This window comes from Chlorocebus sabaeus, chromosome 12, assembly GCF_047675955.1.
Source record: "Chlorocebus sabaeus isolate Y175 chromosome 12, mChlSab1.0.hap1, whole genome shotgun sequence".
NCBI classification, from domain to species: domain Eukaryota; kingdom Metazoa; phylum Chordata; class Mammalia; order Primates; family Cercopithecidae; genus Chlorocebus; species Chlorocebus sabaeus.
Window position 1 is genome coordinate 83,935,676 of NC_132915.1, and position 25,544 is coordinate 83,961,219.

The window sequence follows — 25,544 nt, forward strand, 5'->3', positions numbered from 1 at the left end:
CAGAGAAGCCTGAAAAATACCACTGGGCATTCAGAATTGTCACCTAGTGGATTTGAGGTCATCCACCGAGAGCCCAGCAGAGTACTTGCCACATAGTAGGTTTTCAAGAACTATCTGCTGAGTGAATAAAGGAATGATTAATTATTTGCAGTCAATTGATATATTTCATTCAAGCATGACTGCCAATGCACCATTCATCTAAGCAACCTCATTATCAGTATTTTTTGAGAAACAGTCATAATTAGCAGATTAAACTATATTTGCTGAGTAGTTGCCCTGTGCCAGGCCCTGAGCTGGGTGCTGCTGACATGGTCATGTGTGGGATGTGGCCTTTGGAGGAGGGACAACACGCACCCCGGAGGGGTGACAGACGCTTCAAGAACTGCAGCCCCAGTCCCAGTCCCATAAAGTTGGTTGATGTCTGCCTGTCAGCAGGGTTGGGAAAACAATGAACAGGGACAAATTAAATCTAGCTGGGGGAGGAGGGAGCCATTCAATTCTCTAGAGACCAAGTAATTTTTGAGTTGCGGTGGGGGAGGAAAAGGCAAAATCCTAATTATAGCACTGTGAAAATGTGCTGCACCAGGTCCATCCTGAGCTTGGCTAGCTGAGGCGCCATCTTGGAAATGCCCCCTCCAAGATGGCGGCCCCCCTCTGCCCTCACAGAGCTAGGAGGAATGTGAGGCCCCCACATTTGTGGCACCTCAGCCTCCCCGAGCCTCAGGCTCGGCTCTCTTATCGAAGAAAGGCATTTCATTCTTCGAGATCAGGCAGCCAGGACCTAAGGAGCTGTTTTTCCTCCATTGTGCAAGCATGACAAATCATTAATTTTTGATTGATTTGCTTAGAATTATGGGCGCTCCAGCATTCTTTCCGCCGCTGAACAGCTGTATAACAAATGAATATATCAGTGTGCACAAAAGATTGGAGATCTAAGAGAAGCAATTACATTGGCCACCCTCCCCCACCCTCACCCCTTCCCGGGCAATGAAGGGAGGAAATTTTTACCAGAAATTCCTCAAGTGGCTTACAAAAAAAAAAATGCCATTTTATAATTGAATTAAATCTTTATCTCTTCATCTTTTGCAGCAGGTTTTTCCAAACACACACTGGTTCCCCACGTGCTTGGGTTCTATCCATCCAGGAGGAATCTTTAATAATGAAATTTCAACTTGTGTGAATTAAAACCAAAATGAAAAAAAGGAAAAAAAGAAAAGAGCAAATTCTACCCCTCCTTTTTACCTTTTTTTTTTTTTTTTTTTTTGGTTGCTGCTATTCCTTTAAGATTTTGGAACCGTACCAGTGCACTAAATGTGACCTCCATAACTTTTAAATTAAGAATTTATGCTGGCTTGAAATTTATGAAATATTTCAGCATGAAAGAAAGCCTTTTTCCCTCAGGAAAATTGAGCAATAAATCACAGCACTGTGGATTTACTGCCCTAGAGCCAGCGAGAGATAGGATTTTTTTTTTTTTTTTGCTTCATTCTGAAAAAAAAAAATGTAATCATATAAGACAGCTTAGCTGCTATCCTCCCACTCTCTAGAATTTTTAATTTCAGCTGTTTCTGCTTGGATTTATTTCCAATATTCCTGCTCGGCTTTTCAATTTCCTCAGTTATTAAATTTTAATTCAGTGCATTAGCATTTAAATTAAAAAAGGGTTTATTTTATCGAAATCGTTGGCCAGCCCCCATCCCGGAGCACACGAATTGCCTGTTTCTGCCATTTGCACAAAATGTGAAATGCAGCTAATGTCTTACAACTTACATTTGCACAAATTTAGAAATAAAATTTCTGGGTTTGGAATAATATTTTCTTTCCAAGAAAAACCTTAATAAGAGAATGAAAAAGAACAACTTCACATTCATTTGGGAGGGAAGAGGAGGGTCGAATGAAACCAAAAATAGCCTTGCCCAGGTCCTGAGGGGAAACTGGTGAATAAGAATGGGTGGGACTGGGAAGCGGGGACAGGCACCCTTATGCGGCACTGGAGGGCTTGGATACACCTTCACCTCAGCTTCACGAGAGTGAGAAGGAGGATCTCCCTGGGGTCCTGCTTATTTTATTTGCCATAGAGTGGTCTGATTAAGGTTGGGTCAGTTCAACATGGAGTGGGGGAGATGATCTGTTTTAATCTCCTTTCCCTGCCCCCATTTTTTAACCTATGGAGAGTCTGAGGTCCAGAGAAAGGAAAGAGCTTGTCTAAGGTTCAAAATGAGACTCAGAGCCAGGGCAACAAGCTACATCCTTAAGAAGCACCCAGTCCAGTGGCAGAAGATGGTGAAACAACAGCAGCTGCAGTGGGAGTTTCCATTACCTGAGTAATGACTACGTATACCAGGGCTGCACTTAGTACTTTAGTGACATTACTATCATTCTGACTGCACCATTGGAGAAGGCCTTCGGGCTGTGGTGGTCTGGTGGCCAGTCATGAGATGCTGACATGCAGCTTGGGATTTGGGGAAGACCTTGAGGCAGAAGACCCATGGTCCAGCCCAGGCTGGCTCTGCGACTCGTTCATCTTATACATATCATTCTGTTTTTCTGTGCCTCAGTTTCCTAGACCCAATAAATATTGGCGTCTATAACTATAGCGTTGTCAGTGATTATTTTCATTATTATAGCCAAGCACTCACTAAGTACTTTTACATGCTATTACATGTTTTACCTTATTTAAGCTATCTCGCATCTCAAGTCAGTCCCGTGAGGTAGGGCCTGTGATTAGCATCTTGCCATTTTGCAGATGAAGAAATCGAGGTCTTGGGAGTACATGTGACTTGCTGAAGATCACAGTGCTGGAAAACAGCAAAACCAGGACTTGAACTCAATCTAACTCTAAACTCTGTTCTCTTAAGCTTCAGTTCAAATTGAGACTCAGGTCAGATTACACAGGGTACAGATGAGTTTATTGTTTAGGTTGAATCATATGAAATTGTGGATGTTAGAACATTTTGGCCTCAGCACATGGAAACGTCAGAAGTTCAGCTTAATCCACTTGGAAGGAATGGCTGTGATGTATTTGTAAGGACAGACCACACCGGCCTGGCGTGTATGGAACTCCACCCTGGGAGCTGGTGCTCCCAACACAGTGGGCTTTGGCTCTCTCTTCATGGTGTAGCTGGACTCGGCCAGGTGCACGTGCTGTGATTGCCATGTGCTGTGATACTGAGACATGTGTCTTGGACATCTCCCACTGAATCCATTGTCCATCCATATCCCAATGAAGCAACTCTCATCTGCCACCATCTGAACATCCCACACCCTGACCAGGTAGAACTCTTTCCTCTAGTTGCCCCAGTTTCCCAGCAGTACCACCTGAGTCTCTGCAAAAGTATTCGACCACTCTTTGAATATTTTTAGCACTTTCTCTTTGTTTTATAAAAATGGATGGAAAACAGAAACGCGTGCAGCTACCAGTAACACAAAAACTGAAGTATTCACTCAGTAAAAGAGAAACAAAGGTGGAGATTATTAGGCATGCTGAAAACAGAGACTCTTATCCCACACTGTCACATGTTTGGTGCACTTGAGCTGGTCAACTCTGTGTGAAATTGTGAAGGAAAAGGACAAAAATGACAACTTTAAAAGTGTGTGTGACATGCTAAAAATACACGCACAGAATTAAGTCTGAAAGGCAAGAGATCCATTTGGGAGTTGACCATTTTTTTAAGCTCTCTGGGGCAGAATTTCCACCCATACCACTTCTGCTGCTTATGATGCAAACATTCAAACAACTTCAGCCTGTTCACTTCATGTACAAGTTTTAAGGAATGCAAGATGTCGGAAAGAGGCCGTAATTGATCTGTTATTTTGCTTCCATTGAAATGATATGCAAAGCGTTTTCTGCATTCTTGTTTCTTCCATTGAAATAATACATGAGCAGCTCATTAATTTCTTCCTTCCCGACCTCACATTTCTCCCTCCCTATTCATCCTTAACCTTTCCCTTTCCCTTGTGTGGGAAATAGGAGCTGTTTGATGTCACCCCATTTCCCAATGGCTCTCCTGAATATCGGTGGGAAGTAAAATGCTCCATAACTGAGGAAGTTGGACTTTGGGATGACCCAGTCCTGAGCTTATAGCTGTGGGACTTTCAATAAATAAATTATTTGACCTTCTGTGCCCTTGCTGTAAAATGGGGATATTATGGGGTGGAGTGGGGGAGGACCTATGGTGAGGATTAAATGAGAGAAGGCGTTAATGTCCATATCCTAGCGCCTAATGGGAAGTTCTCCATGGGGAGCAAGTGTGGATGCCTGCTGGGACCAGACAAGGGCTGGGTGATTATAAGGCAGGAGGAGGGGATGGAGACTGTGGAGAACCAAGTATGTCAGCTCTAGCTGCCTGTCACCATGTAGGACTGGGTATCACAGGGTTATCCAGTTTAATAAGAGAAGGTGGAGATCTGGCCTTTTTTCAGTGCAATTCTTTTATTTTTATATATTGCCAATTTGTTTGAATCGAAGTCCGCCAACTGATTTTGCCAGTTTGCAACTTCTCGTAAACACTCATCAAAAGGTAGCTGCTGGTGTTTTATTTCAGATCCGCAGTCCATCCTCAGTCCTGAAATTCAAAGAAACTTGAAAAAGTTTATAACTGATGAGTCAGCAGAACTTGACCTGAAGGGAGAAAAGGCTAGTTACGGTCCTGATGGTTGCCTTGTTGGCATTTATCCTACGTAGGGTTACCTATACGTATGTTTTACGATAGAAATAACAACGTGCTTGATTAGCAGGGGCTCTGCCAGGGTTGTTTCAAAATATAAGACATAGGGCCGTACATTACCTTTCTAAAATTGGAAAAATTCTGAATTTGGAAACAGATATGCACCTGAATTTCAGACCTGTATTATCCTATGATTATTGTTAGAAGTGTTTTGACAAAGCCCGGGAATGCATCTTCAGCTGGCGGTGATGGAGGATCTAGACATTGTTCCCAGGTCTGCAACCTCTCTGTCAGCCTCTGCGTTGAAGTCCCCCTGAGCACTGGTCCAGGAGTCAGGACCCCTGGAGTTTGTTTTCATGAGACTTCAGGCAGCTCCCTCTGTGCCCAGGTCCCCAGTCTCTACATCTGAACCAGAATTTTATGATTTCTGAAAATTTCATTTGGTTAGCTTTATCTCCCCCTCCCCCCAACACCCAAATAAAAGAGATTAAGAACTGGCACTCTCTTGCCTTCTGCTCATAGGGTTGGGGGAAAGAATATTTTAACGTAATAGGATTTTTTCCCTCTGGTTGGTAGGAATAAATCTACAGCTACTGTTTTATTGGAAATCCCAGCTGAAAATAAAAATGGTGCAATTCAATCTCAGATTTAGCTGGTTACTTACTTTTCACTGAGTCCCCAGGGCAGTGCAGTTGCTGAGTTTGTGTTGGCAGTGGGTGCTCAGTGGGATTTAAAGGGCCAAGCAAGTGGGATTGTGGGGAGGTGTCCTGACTCCCTCTTACCACTGGGTGCGAGTTTGTCCAGCCTGGAGGAGAGGGACAGGGGCTTGTGGCCAGCTCACCCCACAGTCTGAAGGCTGGTATTCAGTGGGAGCTTGGCGGGGTGGCAGCAGGTCGAGTCTACGTCTTCTGCCTTGGCTGATGTAGGTGTTTTGGGTTTCTTTTGCAGGCTGACGGAGCCAGTGCAGCCGGAAGGAAAAGCACTGCGAGCAGGTACACTCCCTCTCCTGCCCCTAGCTTGTCCACCCACTGACTCAGGTCTTCATGACTAACAGTTACCACTCTCTGGTCCTCACCTTCCCCTTGAAAGGATGGATGGTCCAGGCCAGCCCTCCTTGGCAAGAAGTATCCAGACTTCCCCAGAGAATGTGAGGTCATGGAAAGCATTTTCTGTGTGGGTACCTGTGACCAGAATCCAAGGATGGTTCATTCCTGAACTGGCCATTGGCCGCTCAAGTTGAGAACTTAGGGGTGAAGTGTAAGACTAGGCAGAAAGACCTGGGCTGGAATTCCATCTGGCCTGCTACATGGCAAACTCCTGGGGCAGCCAGTCCCATCCTTGTCCAGAATCCATTGGCCTATGTGCTAGTGTCATATGCTCCTCTCTCTGAACCAGTCATGCCAAAGCAGGGGATGGGATACTCTGATTAGCCAGGGTGGAGAGGGGGTGGCCTGTCTCACCCTCAAGGATGGTAGGAGAAGGGAGAGGGGTTATCCCCAGTGGAGAACTGGACTGTTTTTACCAAAGAAGAGAGAAAGAGATATCAGACAGGCCCAAGCTATGGACATCATGACAGGTGTCACAGGTAGGTACTTGGTAATGTTAGCACCCATGCTGCTACTGCTGTTGCTGCTGTTCTGTTGGGTAGAGCAAAGCTACCATGGCCACGTGACCTTTATTTGGGGCTTTGGAGGCAGAAAGAAGGTAAGGGACAGACAAGAGAGACGGCTCCCCAGAACACATACATAAAATCTAGAATCGATCCTAGGGTTACCTGTTAGAGCTGAGGGTCAGATTGTGAATGCCAAGCAGAATAATTTGCCCGTTGGCCTATGGAACACTAGTTCTTTAAAATGTTAATGGATTTTTTTGTGTGGAGAAAAAAAGGGTTCTTTCTGTGGCCCAATAAGTTCAGAGGACAGCAGGTTAAACGAAATTAAAAAGGTTTATTTGCTGTGGGACTTTCCAGATCTTTTAATATGCTCATGTGTGTGCTTGAGAGAGAGAGAATCAAGTTTAGAGAGTGAGAGAATCATATTTCTCAAACTTCTTAACCATGGGACCCCTTTATTGAAGTTTCTTGCATTGAGCAAATGTTCTTTGGAATGTACTTTGAGAAACCACGGAAAGATACTGACATTCTCTGAGCAGGAGAGTAATGTGTTCAGCTTGGTGTTTCAGGAATACCACCCTGGCAGCCATTTGTTGGGTGGATTGGAGGCTAGTAGAATAGAGGCCACGGTACCAGGCTGGAGGTCTCTGCAACCCAGAGACCTGTGTTGCGTGGCAAATATTTTACGCTTTGCAGGCTGTATGATCTTTATGGCAGTTCTCAACTCTGCCATTATAATGCTGAAGCAGCCTTGGCAATACATAAATATACCCATAAACGGCCATAGTTTGTCAGCCCCTAGTCTAAACTGACTCCTACCTGAGAGCCTCTGCAGCTGCTGTTCCCTGTGCCTGGAATGTTCTTTCTCTGATCTTCCCATGATGAATGCCCTTCATCTTTCAGATCTGGAATCTCTTCTACCCTCAGGGAAGCTTTCCCTGACCCCCCATATCAAGGTACCTCCACCGCAGTCTGTGGTGTGTGGCCTTCATAGCCTGTTTATGCTGTTTAATTATTTCGTTTTCATTATTCATTATTTCATTCCCTTCCCTGTGTTCCTTTTTTTCTGTCTCTCTGAGAGTGCCAGCTCCATAGGCAGAGAACATGTCCGTCTTGTTCACTGCCGTGGGCCTGGCCCCTAGCAGGTTGTCAGTATGTGTTTATGGGATGGGCACACTAGATGAGATGGAAGAAGATGTGCGAGTGACGTAGAGACAGGGAGTGTGGAGAGGAGCAGGTAGAATTCAGAGATGGTGCACTTGGGCCTGTGGCCACTGGGGGTGACCCATGTAGCCAGCAGCTGCCCAGCATTTTGTGTTTCTCTCCTGAGTCCCTAGGAGTGGAATTTGTATAAGAACAATGTGTGAGGCTGTGGCCTGCGGGGCAGTAGCAGTTGTCATACCAGGGCCTGTAAGTATTTCTTGGATCAGGAAATCGAGACTGGAAGGGGCGTTGAGTTTGTGTAGACCACCCTGTCATTGTGCAATGGGGAGATCGAGGCCTTTGGGAGGAAGGGCCCTGCTCGGGGGCATATAATGAGTCAGTGGCTGTGTTGGGCCTTGAACCTGCCAAAGCTGGTGCTTTCTCCACTCCTCAGTGTTGTGCCCAAGTGAGGGTCTAGACAGCCTTTCCCACTTTCCTCCCACTTTCACTAAGCACCTGCTCTGGTAGGCCCAGTGCTGTATACTATGAACTCAGATGGGTTAGATGCTAATTTATTCACCCAGTCAGACATTGGGTGTCTCCTGCATGACAGGCACTATTCGAAGTACTGCACTGAGTGAATGAAGAGACAAAGCACCACCCACCCGTTGTCAGTCCTGTGGGAATGTGGTCTGCCCTCACTCTCTGATGCGTGAATCTCTCCTACACGAGCATCTCTGCCTGGTAATTGTAGCCAGAGAAGAACAGGCAGGTTTTCCCACAGTGGCTGCCTGAAGCTCTGAATTGAGTATTATCCCCCTAAGGCTGTAGTTGGTGGAAGAATGCTGAGATTGATTAGAGATGCCTGCCCAGTCACGGGAGGGGTAGGGTGGCATGTGAGACATTGATTTGTTCTCCCTGCTAGCCTAGCCTCTCTATCACACATACTCAGTGACTGAGCCCCTGTGTTACTACCATGGTGCCAGAATATGCATCAGGAAGAGCCACCCAAACCTGGGGTTGTGTATGGCTTAAGGTGTAAAAACAGACTTTTTAATAGTAATGACTACCATTTGGTCAACATTTCTTTGTTAGGCTCTCAGCTAAGTGATTTATGTGTATTAATTTATTAATTTTTCTTTTCTTGGAGACAGGGTCTCATTCTGTTGCTCAGGCTGGAGTGCAGTGGTGCAGTCTCTGCTCACTGCATCCTCTACCTCTCGGACTCAAGCAGTCCTTCCGTCTCAGCCTCCCAACTAGTTGGGACTACAGGCATGCAGCACTACCCTTGGCTAATTTTTGCATTTTTTTGTAGAGCTGGGGTTTCACTGTGTTGCCCAGGCTGGTCTCAAACTCCTGAGCTCTAGCGATGCACCCATCTTGGCCTCCCAAAGTGCTGGAATTACAGATACGAGCCACCGCGCCCAGCCTCATTTTTTTATTTAATGTAATCTTTATAACAACCTCATGAGAGAGATACTCTTATTATTCCCACTTTACAGATGAGAAAGCTGAGGCACAGAGAGGTTTACCGGCCCAAAGCTGCCTAGGTGGAGGTAGGCAGTAGAGCCAGAAAGTCTACCCGAGTCTGACTTCTGTGATGCATATGCTTACCCACCACGCCCTCCTGCTTCTTGGTAGGAAAGGATCAGTTAATACATGTTACAGGAGCCTGTTTGGGGCCAGGAACTGTGCTATAGGCTGGGGGCCTATCAAGAAGGTGGTACTCTGGAGGAGCTCACAGGCAAGTTTATAGATTCTGTGATGAAAACCAATCCTTTGAAAGACTAACACACTATTACTTATATAGTGACTAGATGTTCAGTCTGAGAAGTGAATTATATGTTAACCGTCAAGGGAACATTGTCGGGCCTGGTGCGGTGGCTCACCCCTGTAATCCCAGCACTTTGGGAGGCTGAGGTGGGCGGATCACTTGAGGTCAGGAGTTTGAGACCAGCCTGGCCAACATGGCGAAACCCTGTCTCAACTAAAAAAATTCAAAAATTAGCCAGGCATGGTGGCATGCATCTGTGATCCCAGTTACTCAGGAGGCTGAGGCAGGAGAATTGCTTGAACCCAGGAGGTGAAGGTTGCAGGGTTGCAGTGAGCCAAGATCATGCCACTGCACTCCAGCCTGGGCAACAGAGTAAGACTCTGTCTTAAAAAAAAAGAGAGAACATTGTCGATGTAGTGGCCTTAGCTGACACCACTGGTGATTTGACCGTGGCCAGGTGGGATTTCGATGGGTAGCCACTTTGTAGAGCATTAGAGCTCATTTAATCCCTGCTTCAGATGGAGAAATGAAGGTCCTAAGATTCCCCAAAGTCAGAATGAGGTTAGACGGCTCTGGGCGGAATGACCTTGAAGGACCCCCAGCCCTCTAACGTGGGCCTCCACCCCCAGCTATGCTATGGCACACTCTGCTACTACACCAGGGTCTGCTTTCATCCCAGCGCCTTCCTCTTGGCCTGGAACACATAATGTTATTTCTCCAGAAGGCTTCTGGCTAAACCCCAAAATCAACAGCATGGGCTGCTACGGAATTAGTGTTAAATTGAGGGGACAAGGAGAGGTGGTGTTTCTGATCTTAAGAAACAACTGAATGTGGTTTGGTTTACTTCCCTGTAACCCAAACTGGGTCGATTTTACAAGACCAGTGATCCCAGCACTTGAGGTTAATGTCGATCTGGTGTGCAGGTTACAAATCATGTAGCACAACTCCAGCCAAACCCTACTTATTCTAAGGGTCAGGGGGGCTGTGGGGCCTTAACTTTGGAAAATTCTAAAGGAAATGCAGTTTTTGTAATCAAGTAAATGCAGTTATAGACTTGGTATAATAAAGAACCATATATAAATATATATATTTTTTTCTTTTGTCACCTGAGGATTTTCAGAGCTGGAAGGACTGTAGAAAATGTAGTCCAGCCCTTTCATTTTAGAGATAAGGAAATCTGGGATAGGAGAGGTTAAAGGGCTCATTATTTTGTTATAGGTTGCCCAACAAGTGAACAGGGTCTTGTAGACAAGGATATTGGGGAGGAGAATAAGAAAAACATCAAATCTCATCCATTCATTCCACAAATATTTACTGAGTGCCTGCTAAGTGCTTGGCACTGACCTGGGTGCTGGAGGCACAGCAGGGAATGAAACAGACAGAAATCCCTGCCCTTGTAGAGCTGATGTTGTAGTGGGAGTAGAGCAGCTGTAATGAATACATAAAGTATATGCTTGCTAGATGATAACAAGTGCTGTGGGGGGAAAGCAGAGGATATCGGGAGAGCCGGAGACAGTGTTGCCTCTCTAATTTGAGCATTCAGAGAAGGTGAGTCATGAACAAGGACCTGAAAGTTGAGGGGCCAAACCAAGCAGTCATTTGGGGGAAGTGCATTCTGGGCAGAGAGAATAGCAGGTGCAAAGGCCCTGGAGCTGGAGTAGCAGCAGGGAGGCCGGTGTGGCCACGGAGGCCCCTGAAGACCATTATCAGGACTTTGGCCATTCCTGTGTGTGAGATCAGGAGCCACTGGGGAGTTTGAACAGAGAAGTGGCATGATATGATTTGGTTTTAAAAGGATCATTCTGGCTGCCAGGAGGAGAATAAGCATCAGGGGATAAGATGTGATGATAGGTGTTACCAGGGGTTCAGGACAGACAGGACCTTAGACGGTAGGCTTAGAGCTGAGTTTCTGAAGGGCTATTTTTTTTTCAGGCCTGAGGACTTTAAGTTCAGCAAAGGATTATGTGTAGCCTGCATCCAAAAATGCACAGCCTCCTGCTTGGTTCTTGGATGGCCCCAGAGTAGAGCAGTTGTACTCCTGTGGTCCGCATTCTCCATGCCCCCCTGCACCCCCTGCCTGGTCTATCAAGCATCTTCCTCACCATCTCTCCAGTCCTGCTAAGGGCCCAGCAGCCTAGTGCAGAATGGAGGAGCCCAGACTGCCTGGATTCAGATTCTGGCACTGTCCATTGCCTGGTTGTGTGACCTTGGGCTCATTACCTAGGCTTCCTGCATTTTGGCTTCCTCATCTGTAAACTGGGGATTATACTAGTACCTCCTTCATAGTGTTGTCAGTGAAGATTAGGTGTAATAATATATATACCCTTAGCACAATGCCTAGTTCAAAGTAGGTGTTCAATAAATATTTATTTTTATTATTACCGTGGTGGATTCTGGTTCCTAGGAGTTGATAACATGGGGTGACATTGATTCCTTGTAGAGCCTGGACATTGGAGAGAGGGCTGAAGGGAGGGATGACGATGATGGAGCTCTTATTTGTTGAAGGCCTACCATGTTCCAAGTATGTGTCTTATTTGATCTTCCCAGCAGCCCTTTCAGATAGTGACTGACATCCCTCTTGTTCAGAGGGAATTGAGGAATAGACTTGTCTGGAGTCACCCAGATGGTAAAATGGCTTTCAATGTAGCTAAGTCTTGTTCTTTAATTAAGCCAAGATTTTTCACTGGTGGACCATTTTATCTGATAACCACATGTGTGTGGCTGCATAATTATTTATATCTTCTTCTTGTTTACCATTTTGGTTTTCAGCCGTAAAATAAAAGTAGCCCTAAACAACGCAATTTCATTTGCACAAAATTTCACAGCAGTACAGATTGAGTATTCTTAATCCAGAAATCCAAAATGCCCCCAAATCGGAAACTTTTTGAGCACCAACATGATGCTCAAAGGAAATGCTCATTGGAGCATTTCAGATTTCTGGGTTTTGGATTAGGGATGTTGAACTGGCAAATATAATGGAAATATTCCAAAAACTGAAAGAAAAAAAATAATCCAGGTACTTCTGTCCCTGAGTGTTTCAGATGAGGAATATTCAACCTGTAGTCAGCCCAGTTCTAGTCAATGAACAGTATGGTATTAGCAGAATGAATTGAGAACTGGGTATGTTTTGGGAGGTATCTTCATCTTGACTCTAGATTTATGTTCCTATTACTGGAGTTCAGATTTCATTTCTAGAAATGTATTTCCAGAAATATTCTCACCCTACCAAAATTCGGGCAAAGTTTGTCCACAAAAAAATCCTAAATTGCAGGTTGAATGGGGGCTCATGTACTTATTCCAAAGAGGCCAGTTGGTTTTTCGGTGGGCAGAGTTCACTCTGCTTAATTAGTTACCATTCAACCTAGGCTCTGTAAATAAGGCAGATTCTTGAAAATGTATATGCAGTGTTAGGTTTGGCCTCTGGAGACAGCCATAGAAATGCAAACCACAATTCACGTCCATCAAAATCTGTGAGTTGTTTGTGCCAAAGGGCACTTGAACTTGGGGTGGTCCAGCAGAGGGAATTGGTGGGGGTCTCTGGGAACTCAGTCCTCCCACTCAGCACATGCCCCCCACGTATGCTCCTTGAGTAAAGTAAGAAAGTTCTTCTTGTGAACCTGTGGCTGTTAGTTCAGAGTGTTCAGAATCTTGCCTTGTCCTGAAGCACAATATTGAGAATGCTAAGTAGGAGGACCTGACCTAGTTGCTTCTTGAGGCCTTTAATAACAGAGGCCCTTGATCTGAGAAGGCAACCCAGGAAATTTCCACAACCTCACCATCTGTCTGTCTCTGCTGACAAAAAAAGAACATGCTCACCCTTGGCTTGAGCACCCTCCAGACTCCATGTGGAGTGTGACAGTTTACAGCATTGGGACACCTCAAACCCACCTTCTTGATCACTCCTGCCTGCCTGTCCTGCAGTGGACTTGGCTACAGTGTGGGTCTCCCATCTCTCCTCCTCACTGCTGCATGGAGGGTGGCCTTGCCCCCACTCCTTTTGTTTTCATAGGGGCTAAAAATTCCTCTTCTGCTTCCATTTATGAGTACTCCACTGACGGCCTGTGAGCTCATCTTTTTCATAGTTAACCTAACTTTTCACATTTTGTCTGGTTCACTTAGTAGGAGCGGGAGAAAAGAACTAATATGCATTGAGTTCCTATTAGGTATGTGGCACCTACATCCATCCATCCTTTAATCTTCTAGAGTACCCTTCGTGGTAAGTATAACAACTGTGATTTGCACGTGAGGCAGGGAACGTGTTCCTTCCCTTCCTAGCAACGATCGCTACATCTGCTTTGTCATCCCTAAGCACCTTGTAAGGACTGGATCATGTAGTTAAAAGAGTCCCGTGTGTGTGTCCAAGGGCAGCGTGCCTCCAGGCAGTGAGCAAACCAGGGCTGAGTTCTCACTCTAGGGTGTTGGGGCAAGAGCTGGTTGGTTGTCACCCCACTAGTCCTAGAGACTGCAGGGTGGAGGGGAGGAAGGCAGTTGTAATGCCAGAACAGGGACAGCACTGTGGAGGGATAGTAAATCTGTGTCAGCAGCTGGGCAGCACTGGGCATCAGCTGGCGACATGGGCAGGAAGGTGGAGGGGTTGCAGTCCTGCTGGGGCGCTTCCTTATCCGTTCATTCCTAGGAGAAGATGGCCAGAGTAGTTGGATCTCAGAGAATGAGAGAAAGGAGTAGTTGCTAAGTCATAGCCTCGGCATGAAGTAATGGTGAACAGAGAGACTGTGTTTATCCTTTGTTTAGACGTCCAGTGTGAGGGCTTAGGGATGGCCTTGTTCTTTAGTGGTTGAGCTTCCTGCCTTCTGGGGTCTGCATGGGACCTCATGTGTGCAGGACGGTCTTTGCAGGGTGGTGCATCTCTGCAGGACAGTGAGCATGGGCCCCTCATTGGCCTCCACTACCTACCTGTCTGTTGGGGAGATTCTATCTGGGAGACAGAGAGGTGGCCCCTCAGAGAACAGTGCACATTGCTAATAGATCAGAATTGCACCATTGCCAGACCCACTGGAAACGAAGGTAGCATGTCTGTTTAAAATGCCATTAACACTGCTTCTTCTTAACATCCTGGGCAACCTTCCACATGCCACAGCACCCACGAAAGAAGTTTCCAGCTGTAACTGTTGAACCCCACCCTGCTAAATTTCGGAGTTTATGACTTGACAAGATTGCCCAAGACTCTTGCTTTCCCTCCTAGGTTTAAATTAACCAGGGAATTTACTGTTAATATTTAAATCATATACTGTCTTTGTGAACTCCAGTATTACCCAGCGTTGTGGCTGACTGACACCGTACAATGAAGAAAATTAAGTGTCTAAGAATTCTCTCCAACTAATGATATATTTATGCATTGTAGGTTACTTTGAATTTCTAGACTGTTAAGAGTTGTTTAATAGGTTAATAGTTTTAATCTATTAATCTAATCTTTTCTACTTGACTATTTATTAAAATATATCAGTGATACATGACAGAAATGGAAGTACAGATCATTTTGAGGGTTATTAAGGAACAGGTGATGGTGTGACGATGTGAAACTTAGGTGGAATAGTAAGTACCGGGCATGGGCCTCGCTCCTGGCATTTGCAGACACTGTGGTTCTGCTCCATGTTCCCTCTCTCAGCTCTCCCAGGCTAGTGATGAAGCTATGACCTTTTTCCCACGATGGCTTCTCTCCTTGTCACTAAAAGCTGGAGACTCTTTATATCTGAAGGACATGTTTGAGCACAGCAGCATTTGAAAACACATCAGGGAGAGAGAGAGGCAGGCAGTAAGCGCAGAGCCCAGGCACTTTTCTCTGTGGAAGAGGTGGGGCCCTTCATTCCTGTCCTTTATTTCATGTCGGTGTGACTTTTAGCATCTAACATATGCCCAGTTCTGTCTGGATGCTCAGGAAACAGCAAAAAACAAGGGAATGTATTCCCTGTGTCTTGGGACTTCTGGCATTTAGTCATGTATGTGTTCATTCATTCAACAGGTGTTTTTATTATTTTCTCTTGAGAAAACAAAAATTATCCAAATGGTTCAAAGCCTAGAGTTTGAAGTCAGACAGACCTGGTGAAATTCTAGGAAGCGGGGAGACTGAAAAAGTCACTCGGTTTCTCCAATCCTTGGTTTTCTTATCTAGAAACCAAAAAATGCCCATATCAGGCATTGCACAGAAGGATGAGATGGTGTAAGTGTGGGGCCCGGAGCACTGCCCCCAGCACGTCATGAGCACTCAGTATACCACGGCTGCCCTTGGCATCACTCTCCGTGTTTTTTGTGCCATTTGCATCGTGACTGTCCTCACCAGCATCGCCTCCACCCTGCATGCTGGTGTGTTTTGTCGGGTCGTTTTGTTTGTGTCATTGAGCAGACCTTGGCTGACACCTGCCAGAGGACCAGGCACAAGGATATAGAAAGCAGTGGGTAGAGCCCTGGCCTCTGGAAATCTTCCAGAACCACATGGAATTAATTAGAGGGCAGATTTGGAGTTGGGAGTAGAAGCCTGTTAGAAGCAAAGGGGAGCGTTTCCAGAATTGCTGGTGGGAGAATGAAGGCTCCTGAACCGTTAGTGGGGGCAGCCACCCTGTCGCCTGAGGGCCTGAATCTATGCTGATTGGTGGTCCTGATGGCGACCCTGCACCCTCAAGAGAGAATGTCAGGGTATTACCAGGCTACTGTATCTTGGCATTTCAGAAAGTGGGAAGAGTGTGTTACATTTTAGAAAATGTTCATCAGTTCATCAGAAAGGATAAAGATACAACTTTGACACTCAAGAAATAAGCTTCACTTATTCAGAAAATTGGCTTCTGTGAAGCAACTGCAACCTATGTTATAATAAAGGCCAGATGAATGAGTCATTCTTCAGTTCTGAATATTCACTGAAGCAGCAAAACCATCGACAGTTACAGTGATGTTGACGGATTGATCACAGAAAAGTTTTGCCTGGATCAGAGGCTACAGATGCCTCCAGAGCCATGCTGACATTGACCTTTCCTAGGCTTGGTCCTTGGTTCACTTGGTAAATAGCCTCTTGCTGACCATCACCCATGTGCTAGTCACTGTTCTGAGTATCATGAGCCAATGAGACAAAATCTTGTCCTCTAGCTCATGTTCTAGTTGAAGAAACAGAGTAAAGTGGACAGAAAAGTAACAGAGTACATTGAGTGGGTAAATACTGGGGAACCATAAATGAGTTTCAGCCAAGGAGTGACATGACCTTGACTGCTCTGTCCAATGTGGATTCCAGGGCAGTGTATAGCAGGAAGGGAGATTGGCTATGAGATGTTTACAAGACAGGAGAAAGGGGAAGGTGGCTTGAACTGGAGTGGTGGTTGTGGCATGGTAAGGAATGGTCAGATTTTGGACATACTTTGAAGGTGGCAGGATTTGCTGCTATATTCATAGTGGGGAGTGACAGAGCAGGAAGAGTCAAGGATAGTTCTAGAGTCTGGGCAGTAGGAGCTGGAAGGATGGAATTACTATTAGCTGAAGTGGAGATGATGGTGGTTATTTGATTGTGTTGTCTTAGATTGAAGGTTTTAGCCGGAAGAGTGCTGGGCTAGGAGGCAGAATTGTTTTCCTGTCTTGGGAGAAGAGATGGAGCAGCAGGGTTTTGGACCTGTTAAATACGAGGTGCCTATTAGGTGTCCAGATGGAGGTGTCGAGCACCTGGAGATTTATGTAGGTCTGGAGTTCGGTGGGGGGACCAGTCCAAGCTGGAGATACAATTTGGGATTCAACACCATATAGTTAATGTTTAAAACTCAGATTCTAGCTGTGTAGTCCCAGCTACTTGGAAGGCTGAGGTGGGAGGACCGCTTGAGCCCAGGAGTTCAAGACCAGTCTGGGCAACATAGAAAGACTCTGTCTCTCAAAAAAATTAAAATAAAAAAAAAGATAAATAAGAAATAAAGGTACAAGTCTCCATGAGATCACTTAGGAAATGAGTGTGGGTAAAAATGCAAGAGGTTCTAGAACTGATCCTTGGGGCATGTCAATGTGTAAGAGCTGGAGTGGTGAAGAGGATTCGGCACAAGAGATAAGAATGTCCAGAAGGCCAGAGGTCCACCAGGGGAGCACAGAGCAAAGTGAGCAACCAGCTAGATGGAGAAGAGGGTGGCTGTGTTAGAGGCTGCTACTAGAGGCAGAGTCCGACGGGAACTGAGAAGGGACCCCACTGGATTGAACAGTGTGGCAGCCACTGGAGATCTTGAAAAGAGAACCTCTGGTGGAGTAGTGGAGGCAACAGCCTGTTAGACTTAACAGGTATTACCAAGGAGCCGGCCTGCCGATATCGGCAAGTAGATAAGAATCATTTGCACTCATATAGTCAGTGGGTGGGAAGTGGGTAGAGTTGGAGGACTTGGCCAGTGGGCAGAGTCCTGTCTGGATGTGTGTAAATGCATTTAACATGCGTGCATTCGTGGGGAGTGTATTTAAGCTCAGCTGGAGAGCAGTTCACCTTCATTCCTAAGGAGTGGAGTTTTATTCTAGGGGAAGTTAACCAAGTCGTTATTTACACACTGTGATTAGAGACTTTTTCCTCCACCCTTAACATTGTTAAAGGTGGGTGAGGTATGAGAGCAAATGGCACACTTCGGAGGAAGAGCAGGGGTCCTCAGGCTAAGCCTTGGGATGTAGATGTACGCCTTGCCCCCCATCTGTGTAAGGAGACACACACGCCCTGCTGGGTAAAGTTCTGGCCTGTGTAAGGGCCTTAGATGTCTCTGATCCCTGTTCACTCGTGCAGATTGGAAAACTGAGTCTTGGAGTGGGCAGCCAGCCCGGGGAATCAACAGCAGAAATAGGACTAAAGGCCAGGGTGCTGAGCACTGCTCACATCTACTGTGACTTGGTAGAACTTCTAAGCATCAGCATTATTGGCAGAATGATGTGAAAATTGTGCCCAGAAACACAGCCGCCATACTCGCAGGCACCTAGCGTCAGCACGGACTTTCTTCCGACATGCCTGAAATGGCATCTCTTTGGGCCTCAGATCCACTGTTAAGTTACTTGGTTATGTTGTCTTAGGCTGCAAGCTTTAGTGGCAACAGTACCAGAACAGGAGCCAAAAAGTTTTCAGACTAAGCTCATCACTAAGAATTGTATGACCTTGGCCATGCCTTTCCTTCACCTATGTCCACTGAGTTCTTTCTGTGGGCCAGGCATTGTGCTAGGGCTGGGGATACAGACGTGAGTAAAACAGACCCAGGCCCTGTTCTGTACCTCGGTTTCCCTGTCTAGCCACGGGACTCTTGTCAATGCCAAGCATGATGAGGTGGGCATGAGCTCCTTGAAGAACTGTCAGGTGAGACCCAGATAGAGAGAGAGACTGGTTTGTTTCTTAAACCTCCCCTGCTGGCAGAGTCTGCAGGCACATTGGCCTGGCAAGACACAGTAGCAGGATCGAGTAGCAACAAAGCAGAAGAAAACCAAGGGTAGTAGAAGATAGTAATTTACAAACTTCACTGCTTTGGAGCTGTTTCTTCAAATTTTATGTTACACCATGTATTGGTTGCCTATGGCTGCTTTTGCTCCTGTTGCTTCACTGCAACAGAAGTGTACACACTCCTTGGGGTTAGAAGTCTGAAATCAAGGTGTTGGGAGAGTCAGATTCCCTCTGAAAGCCCCAGGGGAAAATCTGATCTTTGTCACTGCCTGCTTCTGGTGGCCGTCAGCATTCCTTGACTTGTGGCCACATCATTCCAGTTCTGCCTCTCTGGGCACATTGTCTTCTCTCCTCTGTAACTTCTCTTATGTCTGTCTTAAATCTCCCTTTGTCTTATAAGAGCACTTAGTGCATTTAGAGACCACTCAGATAATCCAAGGGTGAGTCTAATCTCAAGATCCTTCACTTAATTGCATCTGCAAAGACCCTTTTTTCAAATAAGGTCATATTCACAGATCCAGGAGATTAGGACGTGTACATATCTTTTAGGGAGCTACCCCTAACCCCACCACAGAGAGAAAGAGGCCTCAATCTGTATACATCAGGCAAAAAGCAAAGCTCTATGTATTGAAGATGGGGAGTCAGAGCCTTGCTCAACACTACCCTCCCCATTCCAGCCTCATGGGTTCATCTAAGAGCCATTGCTGTGGAACCCCTAGACCTTCAAGGAACATACTTTGAGAATCATTGCCTTAGAGAAAGGCCAGCACTTTTAGGGAACTTCTTGGGCAGAGATCCACGTGGTCTGGCTTCTCTCCTGGTCAGCTTGCACAATTAGTAACCAGTGACCACAGATAGCATGTACTTACTGAAAAATAGCCTTTTAATGCTTGACTTTGGATTTTATGTTGAAGTGTGACTCGGGTTAAATATAAAATTCATAGCATATCTTGAGCAACTATTTTGTAGTTATCTATATATAAATCTATTTTACAGCGACACAAATAGAATAGATTATGGAGTGTCAGCATGTAGATAGATTCCGAGTGCTTTTTCACTAATATACCTAATGATTCGTGCTGAGAATATCCAAGGGCTCCACTGTACATTTAAATGGATATAATTAAAATAATGAGCTCTATTTTAAAAAATGATATATGAAAAAAATTTTTAAAAGAAGTTAGAAGGAGCCGCGCCACTAATTCAAAGTGATGTAAGTACTTCTGTGATTCCATTGTTATTAGGACACCTAATTAAATGCAAAGCATTTGAGAAAAGCAACATTTGGGCTTGTAAATCTAAAGCCTAGAAGTCGGGGAAGAGAAAGAAGTTGCCCATGCCTTCATCGCGGCAAGGACTTGGGGGCGTCGCATTTAAGGGAGGGGATGGTTATGTGCTATTGTGCCTGTGGGCAATAGAGGGCGGCTCACTGGTCCCCATCTTCTGTGAACTCAGTCAGGAATCTGACTGCAGCTGTCTTTGCCAGTGTGACCTCTGATTTGTTTGGGGTGGGAGGTGTGGGTGCGAGAACTCGGGAGAGGCTGCCTTTTCATGGGAGAAAGACATTCCCCTGTGCCTGACTCTCACCTCCAGGTGTTAGGGGCATTCCGGGTGACCTGAGACTCTGGTGGTTCAGTGTAAAGGACAAAGGATGGGGAGTCTGGAGATGCGAGTTCTAGTTTCGATTCTGTTACGCGCCCTGTGCCTTTGGAGAGGGCCTTTCCTGTGATGCATTCATGCCTGGCCCTGTTGCAAATGGGTGACCATCCATTCTGGAAACCCATCTCAAGGATATACTCTGCTGTTCCAGTGGGCCCCAGGGAGTCTTAGGAGGCATACGTCCCAGTGCCTGCTTACTAGAAGGCAAGTATCCTTTTGGTCATTCAGCAAATATTTTATTTATGGAACACCTACTATAGGCCTGCTGGATGCTGGGAATAAGAGACACGCAACACTCCCGAAGGCCCCACCTACTCTTAGGACAAGTGCAGTTTGGGGAGCCAGTGCACAAAGTATTTTCAGGAAACAGGGCTGCAAAGGAAATAAAACGAAGTGATGAACTAAAAGCTAGACTGGAATTCCGGGAAGGGGACGAGTGAGCCAAGATGAGTTCATTAGGACACAATGGGAGGATCGCTGTCAGAGTCACCTGTGTAAGGAAGATGTAGCATTCAGAGAGGGAGTCTGACGTGCCTCAAGCAAGCCAGGAAGGCTTCCCAGAGGTGAGGATGTCATCATGAACCGATGTCATCATGAACCAGTGTCATCATCATCATGGCAGCTGCCATTCATGGAAATCCACTCTGTGCCCATGCCCGCAGCTGGCAAGAGTCATGGTCTTTCTTTAACAGACAAGGAAGCACAGGCTCAGAGAAGGGAGTCTCTTGCCCAGGGCTGCAGGGTGTCGGGGTGGGCAGATGAGAGTTCCACCCAGCCTGCCTGACTCCAACAGCTCCTCCCTTCCCCTACCAGGATACCATGATGGTGGTGAGGACTTGAGAGCAGGAAGGGACCCTGAATCTTTTCAGATGGCATGGTCAGGTGCTTTCGAAGCCTCAGGCTGAGCTTCAGAACACTGGCTGTGAAGAAAGCCGGTAAGGGAGTTCTGCGCGGGGGTCCCCATCTGTTTCCTCGCCTCCCATCTCTTTGCCCAGTGAGCCTCAGGGCCCTGACCATTAGCACCCATGAAGTCTTAGCTAGGAAATGGGAATGTCAGCTGCTTGCTTTACCCCGCAGATTGAATGTGGATACACGTCGTTCACTATCAGCTTCATCAGCATGACCACCTCTGCAGCACTAGGCAAAGTCCTCACTCCCTCACCGCCGGTATCCCATTACTGAACAGTGGTAGAGCTGGCATTCAAACCCTCGTTGGTCTGACTCCACAGAACCATGCACTAAACGCCTATGCCACATAAACTTGCATCCTCTGTACATGCCCCTCCCCTGCCCGCCATAAAAAAGATAGTAGGTAGATAAGAGTAAAACATCTCCACTGGTAGCTATTGTTCTAGGTCCTATATAGACATTACCTTGTTTTACATCACAGCACTGTGGGGTAGGTACCGTGTTTGCCCCATTGTATGGATGTGAAGACTGAGGCTTGGAGGAATCAAGTCACTTATATAGGAACCTGCAACTGGCAGTTTTGAGATTTGACCCTAGGATGATCCAACTTCCAAATCTGGTACTTGGCCCATTTCACTCCTGCCAGGCCATCAGCCAGTCTGCTCAGTGCTTCTCTTGACGGGGAGCTCACCACCTCCAGTGGGTCGCCTTTTCTTGCCAGCAGCAGGAATCACCTCTCTCTCTAAAGCCACAGCTGTCCCCTTGTGACTTGCTAGACCTGCCAGTTCTAGTTATGTCTTAGGCCTCACAGAACTTGAGACTTCTTTGCCCTGTGGTGTCCTGCAGCTAGGCGGGGCCGTGCGCCCCTCTGGGGGACCAAGGGGACGCTTGCTCATGATATTATCTCCCACAAAGGTGGCAGCAGCCCAGAAAGCCAGGGAACCTCGTGTCCTCCTGCTCACCCACAAGCACCTTGGTTTTGGCTCTGTTCTGGATGCTGAAGGTCAAGGGTGGGTGACGTGGGGCAGCCTCGGCTGTGGGTGAGGAGGCTTCCCTCTGTGAGTTTCTCTCCCAGTCCAGGCTGCCTGCATCAGGTCCCCGTCCCACCTTGTTCCTCCCACGTGACTTTTGGTACGTTATTTTGCCTCTCAGTGCCACAGTTCCTAGACTGTAAAGCGGAAATACCAAGATTTCTTTCCCAGAGTCATTTCTAAGGATGAAAGGAATTAGTATGTTAGAACAGTGCTGGGCACATAGGAGGCTCTGTTTAAGTATTTTTTAAGTGAATTAAGGAAATGAATTCTGAGGTGATTGAATCATGCAGTTTTACACTTTCTTACCATGGAGAAGGGCAAAAGCTCAGGCGGTGTGTCTGGTGGCCCTGGTGGGACAGACGCATGAGGAGGAGGCACTACTGGATGCCAAAGAAGCTCTAACAGTGTGTCATTATTAACAATTGTCATAGTGACCATGTCTTTAGAGCAGTTCCAGGCCAGGCACTGTGCTGAGTACTTACCATGTGTTCGTTGATTAAAATCTGCATGACAACCCCGTTAACTCCATTTTGCAGATGGGGAAACCAAGGCTCAGAGGCTAGGTGGCTGGCTGGAGGCCCGCAGCGAGGAAGTGGTTGGCACGATAGCCCTTGCTTCTGACTGGTTTTCCCAGCATGCCTTCGCACTCGTGTTCTGTCCATCTGAGTCCTAGCCTCTCGTATGAGTCATCTTGGGCTGCTGTTAACAGAATGCTGTGGGATGCCATGCCTAATGCCACAGGCTTAATTAAACAACAGAAATGTATTTTCTCACAGTTCTGGAGGCTGTGGGTTGTGATTAGGTTGCCAGCACAGTTGGGTTCTGGTGAGGGCTGCCTCCTGGCTGCAGAGGGTCACCCTCTTACTGTGTCCTCACGTGGGGGAGAGAGCAATCTCTTTCTCTTCCTACAAACCACCAATCCCCTCATGATGGCTCCTCCCATGTGACCTCATTTAACCACACTTAATCTCCCAAAGACCCTGTCTCCAGATCCAGTCACACTGGGGGTCAGGACTTCACCATATGAATTGGGGGCACACAATTCAGTCCATAGCAGCTCCCCATGGCTTTCCTCTATCCTTTCCTCATTAGCTGGGGACTTCCCTCTCTATCTTTGCTCAGTTTCCCAACCTTTCTCCACCTTGGATGAAAGCTGAAGCTGGGAAGGACAGCAGATGTGATTAAACCCATGCTCCTGTGATAAACAGGGCTGCTGAAACCCAAAGAAGAGAAAAGTCTTGCCCAAGGCCACACAGCAAGCCCATCATAGACCGAGGACTGGAGCCTGGGTCCCTGAGTCCCAGCCCAGTGCCCCTGCTGTGCTGCAGTTGGAATGCTGGCATCCCCTGCCTTGAGTCTGGGCCTCGAAATTCACAGACCACACTCTCCTCTGGTGCAGTGGAGAGGCTGGCATGGCCAGGGCAGTGTCTCTGGGCCTGGAACATGGCTCGATTTCCCAGTATGTGAACGCCTCAGCTTCCCCCCCAACCTCACAGACAGCAGTCATGAGGATGCTTCCCTTGTCAGAAGGATGTGGGGTCCTTAGGATGATAACATGGACAGCTGTGTTGAAAGGAGGATGCTTCAGGAGTGGATGGCAGGGACCTGGCTTCCTGCCTTGGCCTATCCCCGATTTTATGTCTGGCCTGAGCAAGTCACAGCTCTGCTTTAGTCCTTAGTGTCCCCCTCACGAAGGACGTTCAGTGACGCACGTCCTGCCCTCTTCAGAACTGACATCATTACCTTGAGGATGTTTTCCGATGTTTAAAGAGCCCCCTCCATGCCACAGTGTTGGCTCAGTGACATCTCAACCCAGTGAGTCTTTTTGCATTGGAGTTTCCCATTTGTAAAACAGGAGCAGGGAAGAGCCTGGACAAGATCCCGAGCCTTCTTGCCTAGGAACAGGCGGAATAACACTAGATACTGCGTACGTCAAAGCACTGAAACCCTTACTGCCCAAAGCATAGTTTGAGGCCCAGCAGCCCTGGCCCCAGCTGAGAGCTTGTTGGAAATGCAGAATCTCTGAGCGAGGCATGGTGGCATGGTGCCTGGAGCCCCAAACACTCGGGAGGCTGAGGTGGGAGGGTCACTTGAGCCCAGGAGTTTGTTTATGTTCTGCAACCTAGTGAGACCCATCTCTAAAAAGGAAAAGAAATGCAGAATCTCAGGCCCTACCACAGAACAGCTGAGCCAGAATCTGCATTTTTTTCAAGATCCCCAGCTCATCTGTATGCACACTGAAGTCTAAGAAGAACTGATTTCAACCAACTGGAGGTGCCCTTTTAGGTCACTTGTAACTCCAGTCATGATAATTGCAAGCAAATAAGTGAGGCAACTGGGCACATCTAGACCTCTTGAGACCTCAGCTTCCCCAACTGTAAAATGGGTGGAATTGGAGCCTTTCTTGCTCAATGGTTTTCAAACTGTGTTCCTTGAAGCCTCAGGGTTCCCTGGAGGAGCCTCAGGGGTAGCCATGGGGGTTGTGTTGGAGGCTAAGGGGGCCGGGGACCCTAACATTCACTATGCACACAGCCTGGCATGTTCCTGTGGTGCCATGGACTGGTGGGTTGCTGTGTCAGTCTGGAGGAAGAAGGTATTGAACGGACTTTCTTCTTTTCCAGGGAGCGCTTGAAGCGCAGCCAGAAGAGCACCAAGGTGGAGGGCCCAGAAGCAGTGCCAGCCGAGGCCTCGCTGAGTGCCGAGCAAGGAACGATGACGGAGGTGAAGGTAAAGACAGAGCTGCCCGATGACTACATCCAGGAGGTGATCTGGCAGGGTGAGGCCAAGGAGGAGAAGAAGGCGGTTGGCAAGGATGGGACCAGCGACGTGCCTGCCGAAATCTGCGTGGTGATCGGCGGTGTCCGCAACCAGCAGACCCTTGGTGAGTGTCCAGCTTCTGTGGTCAGGGTGGAGACCAGGGTGGGAACGTGGAGTCAGAGTCCTGGGGAGAAGGGGCCCGGTGCCTCTGCTCCCTTCCTGACTGAGAGAACCTTTGCTGGCTTCCCTCTGCATTCAGGGAGAGATCTCAGCTTCTTTGACTTGCCTTTGCTTGTGCGGTTTCCGGCTGGAGAGCTCTTCTTTTTCTGCTCGGCAGCAGGACCCTATCCATCCGTCAATACCCTGTTTAAGTCAAATGCCTGGAACCTTCTGGGGGCCCAGTGAATCTGTTTGTCTGTCTCTGGGCTCCCATACCCCTGGGGGGTCTCACACAGCCCTTACTGCTCAATGTCCTAAATGCCTCTCTGCTTTTCTCCCTCCTGGAGGGAGGGAGATCCCAGTGCCAGTGCTACTCAGAGCAGATACCCCATCAGGATTGAATCGGTGACAGATGGCGCTTCCCCTGCCTCTTCTGGCCTGGGCCGGACCC

At 47.1% G+C, this 25,544-nt stretch overlaps 1 protein-coding gene across 18 annotated transcripts in view; it reads left to right on the plus strand.

Moving 5' to 3' along the window:
- Window positions 1-25,544, plus strand: part of ZNF618 (zinc finger protein 618) — a 176,727-nt gene that overhangs the window by 87,284 nt on the left and 63,899 nt on the right. For 17 of the 18 annotated variants that reach the window (XM_007968334.3, XM_007968335.3, XM_037983923.2 and 14 more), the window contains exons 2-3: window positions 5,616-5,659; window positions 24,799-25,058. In XM_007968334.3, the coding sequence (XP_007966525.3) occupies window positions 5,616-5,659; window positions 24,799-25,058 (304 nt within the window). The remainder of the gene's footprint in view (window positions 1-5,615; window positions 5,660-24,798; window positions 25,059-25,544) is intronic. The other variant, XM_007968329.3, reaches the window with a different exon arrangement.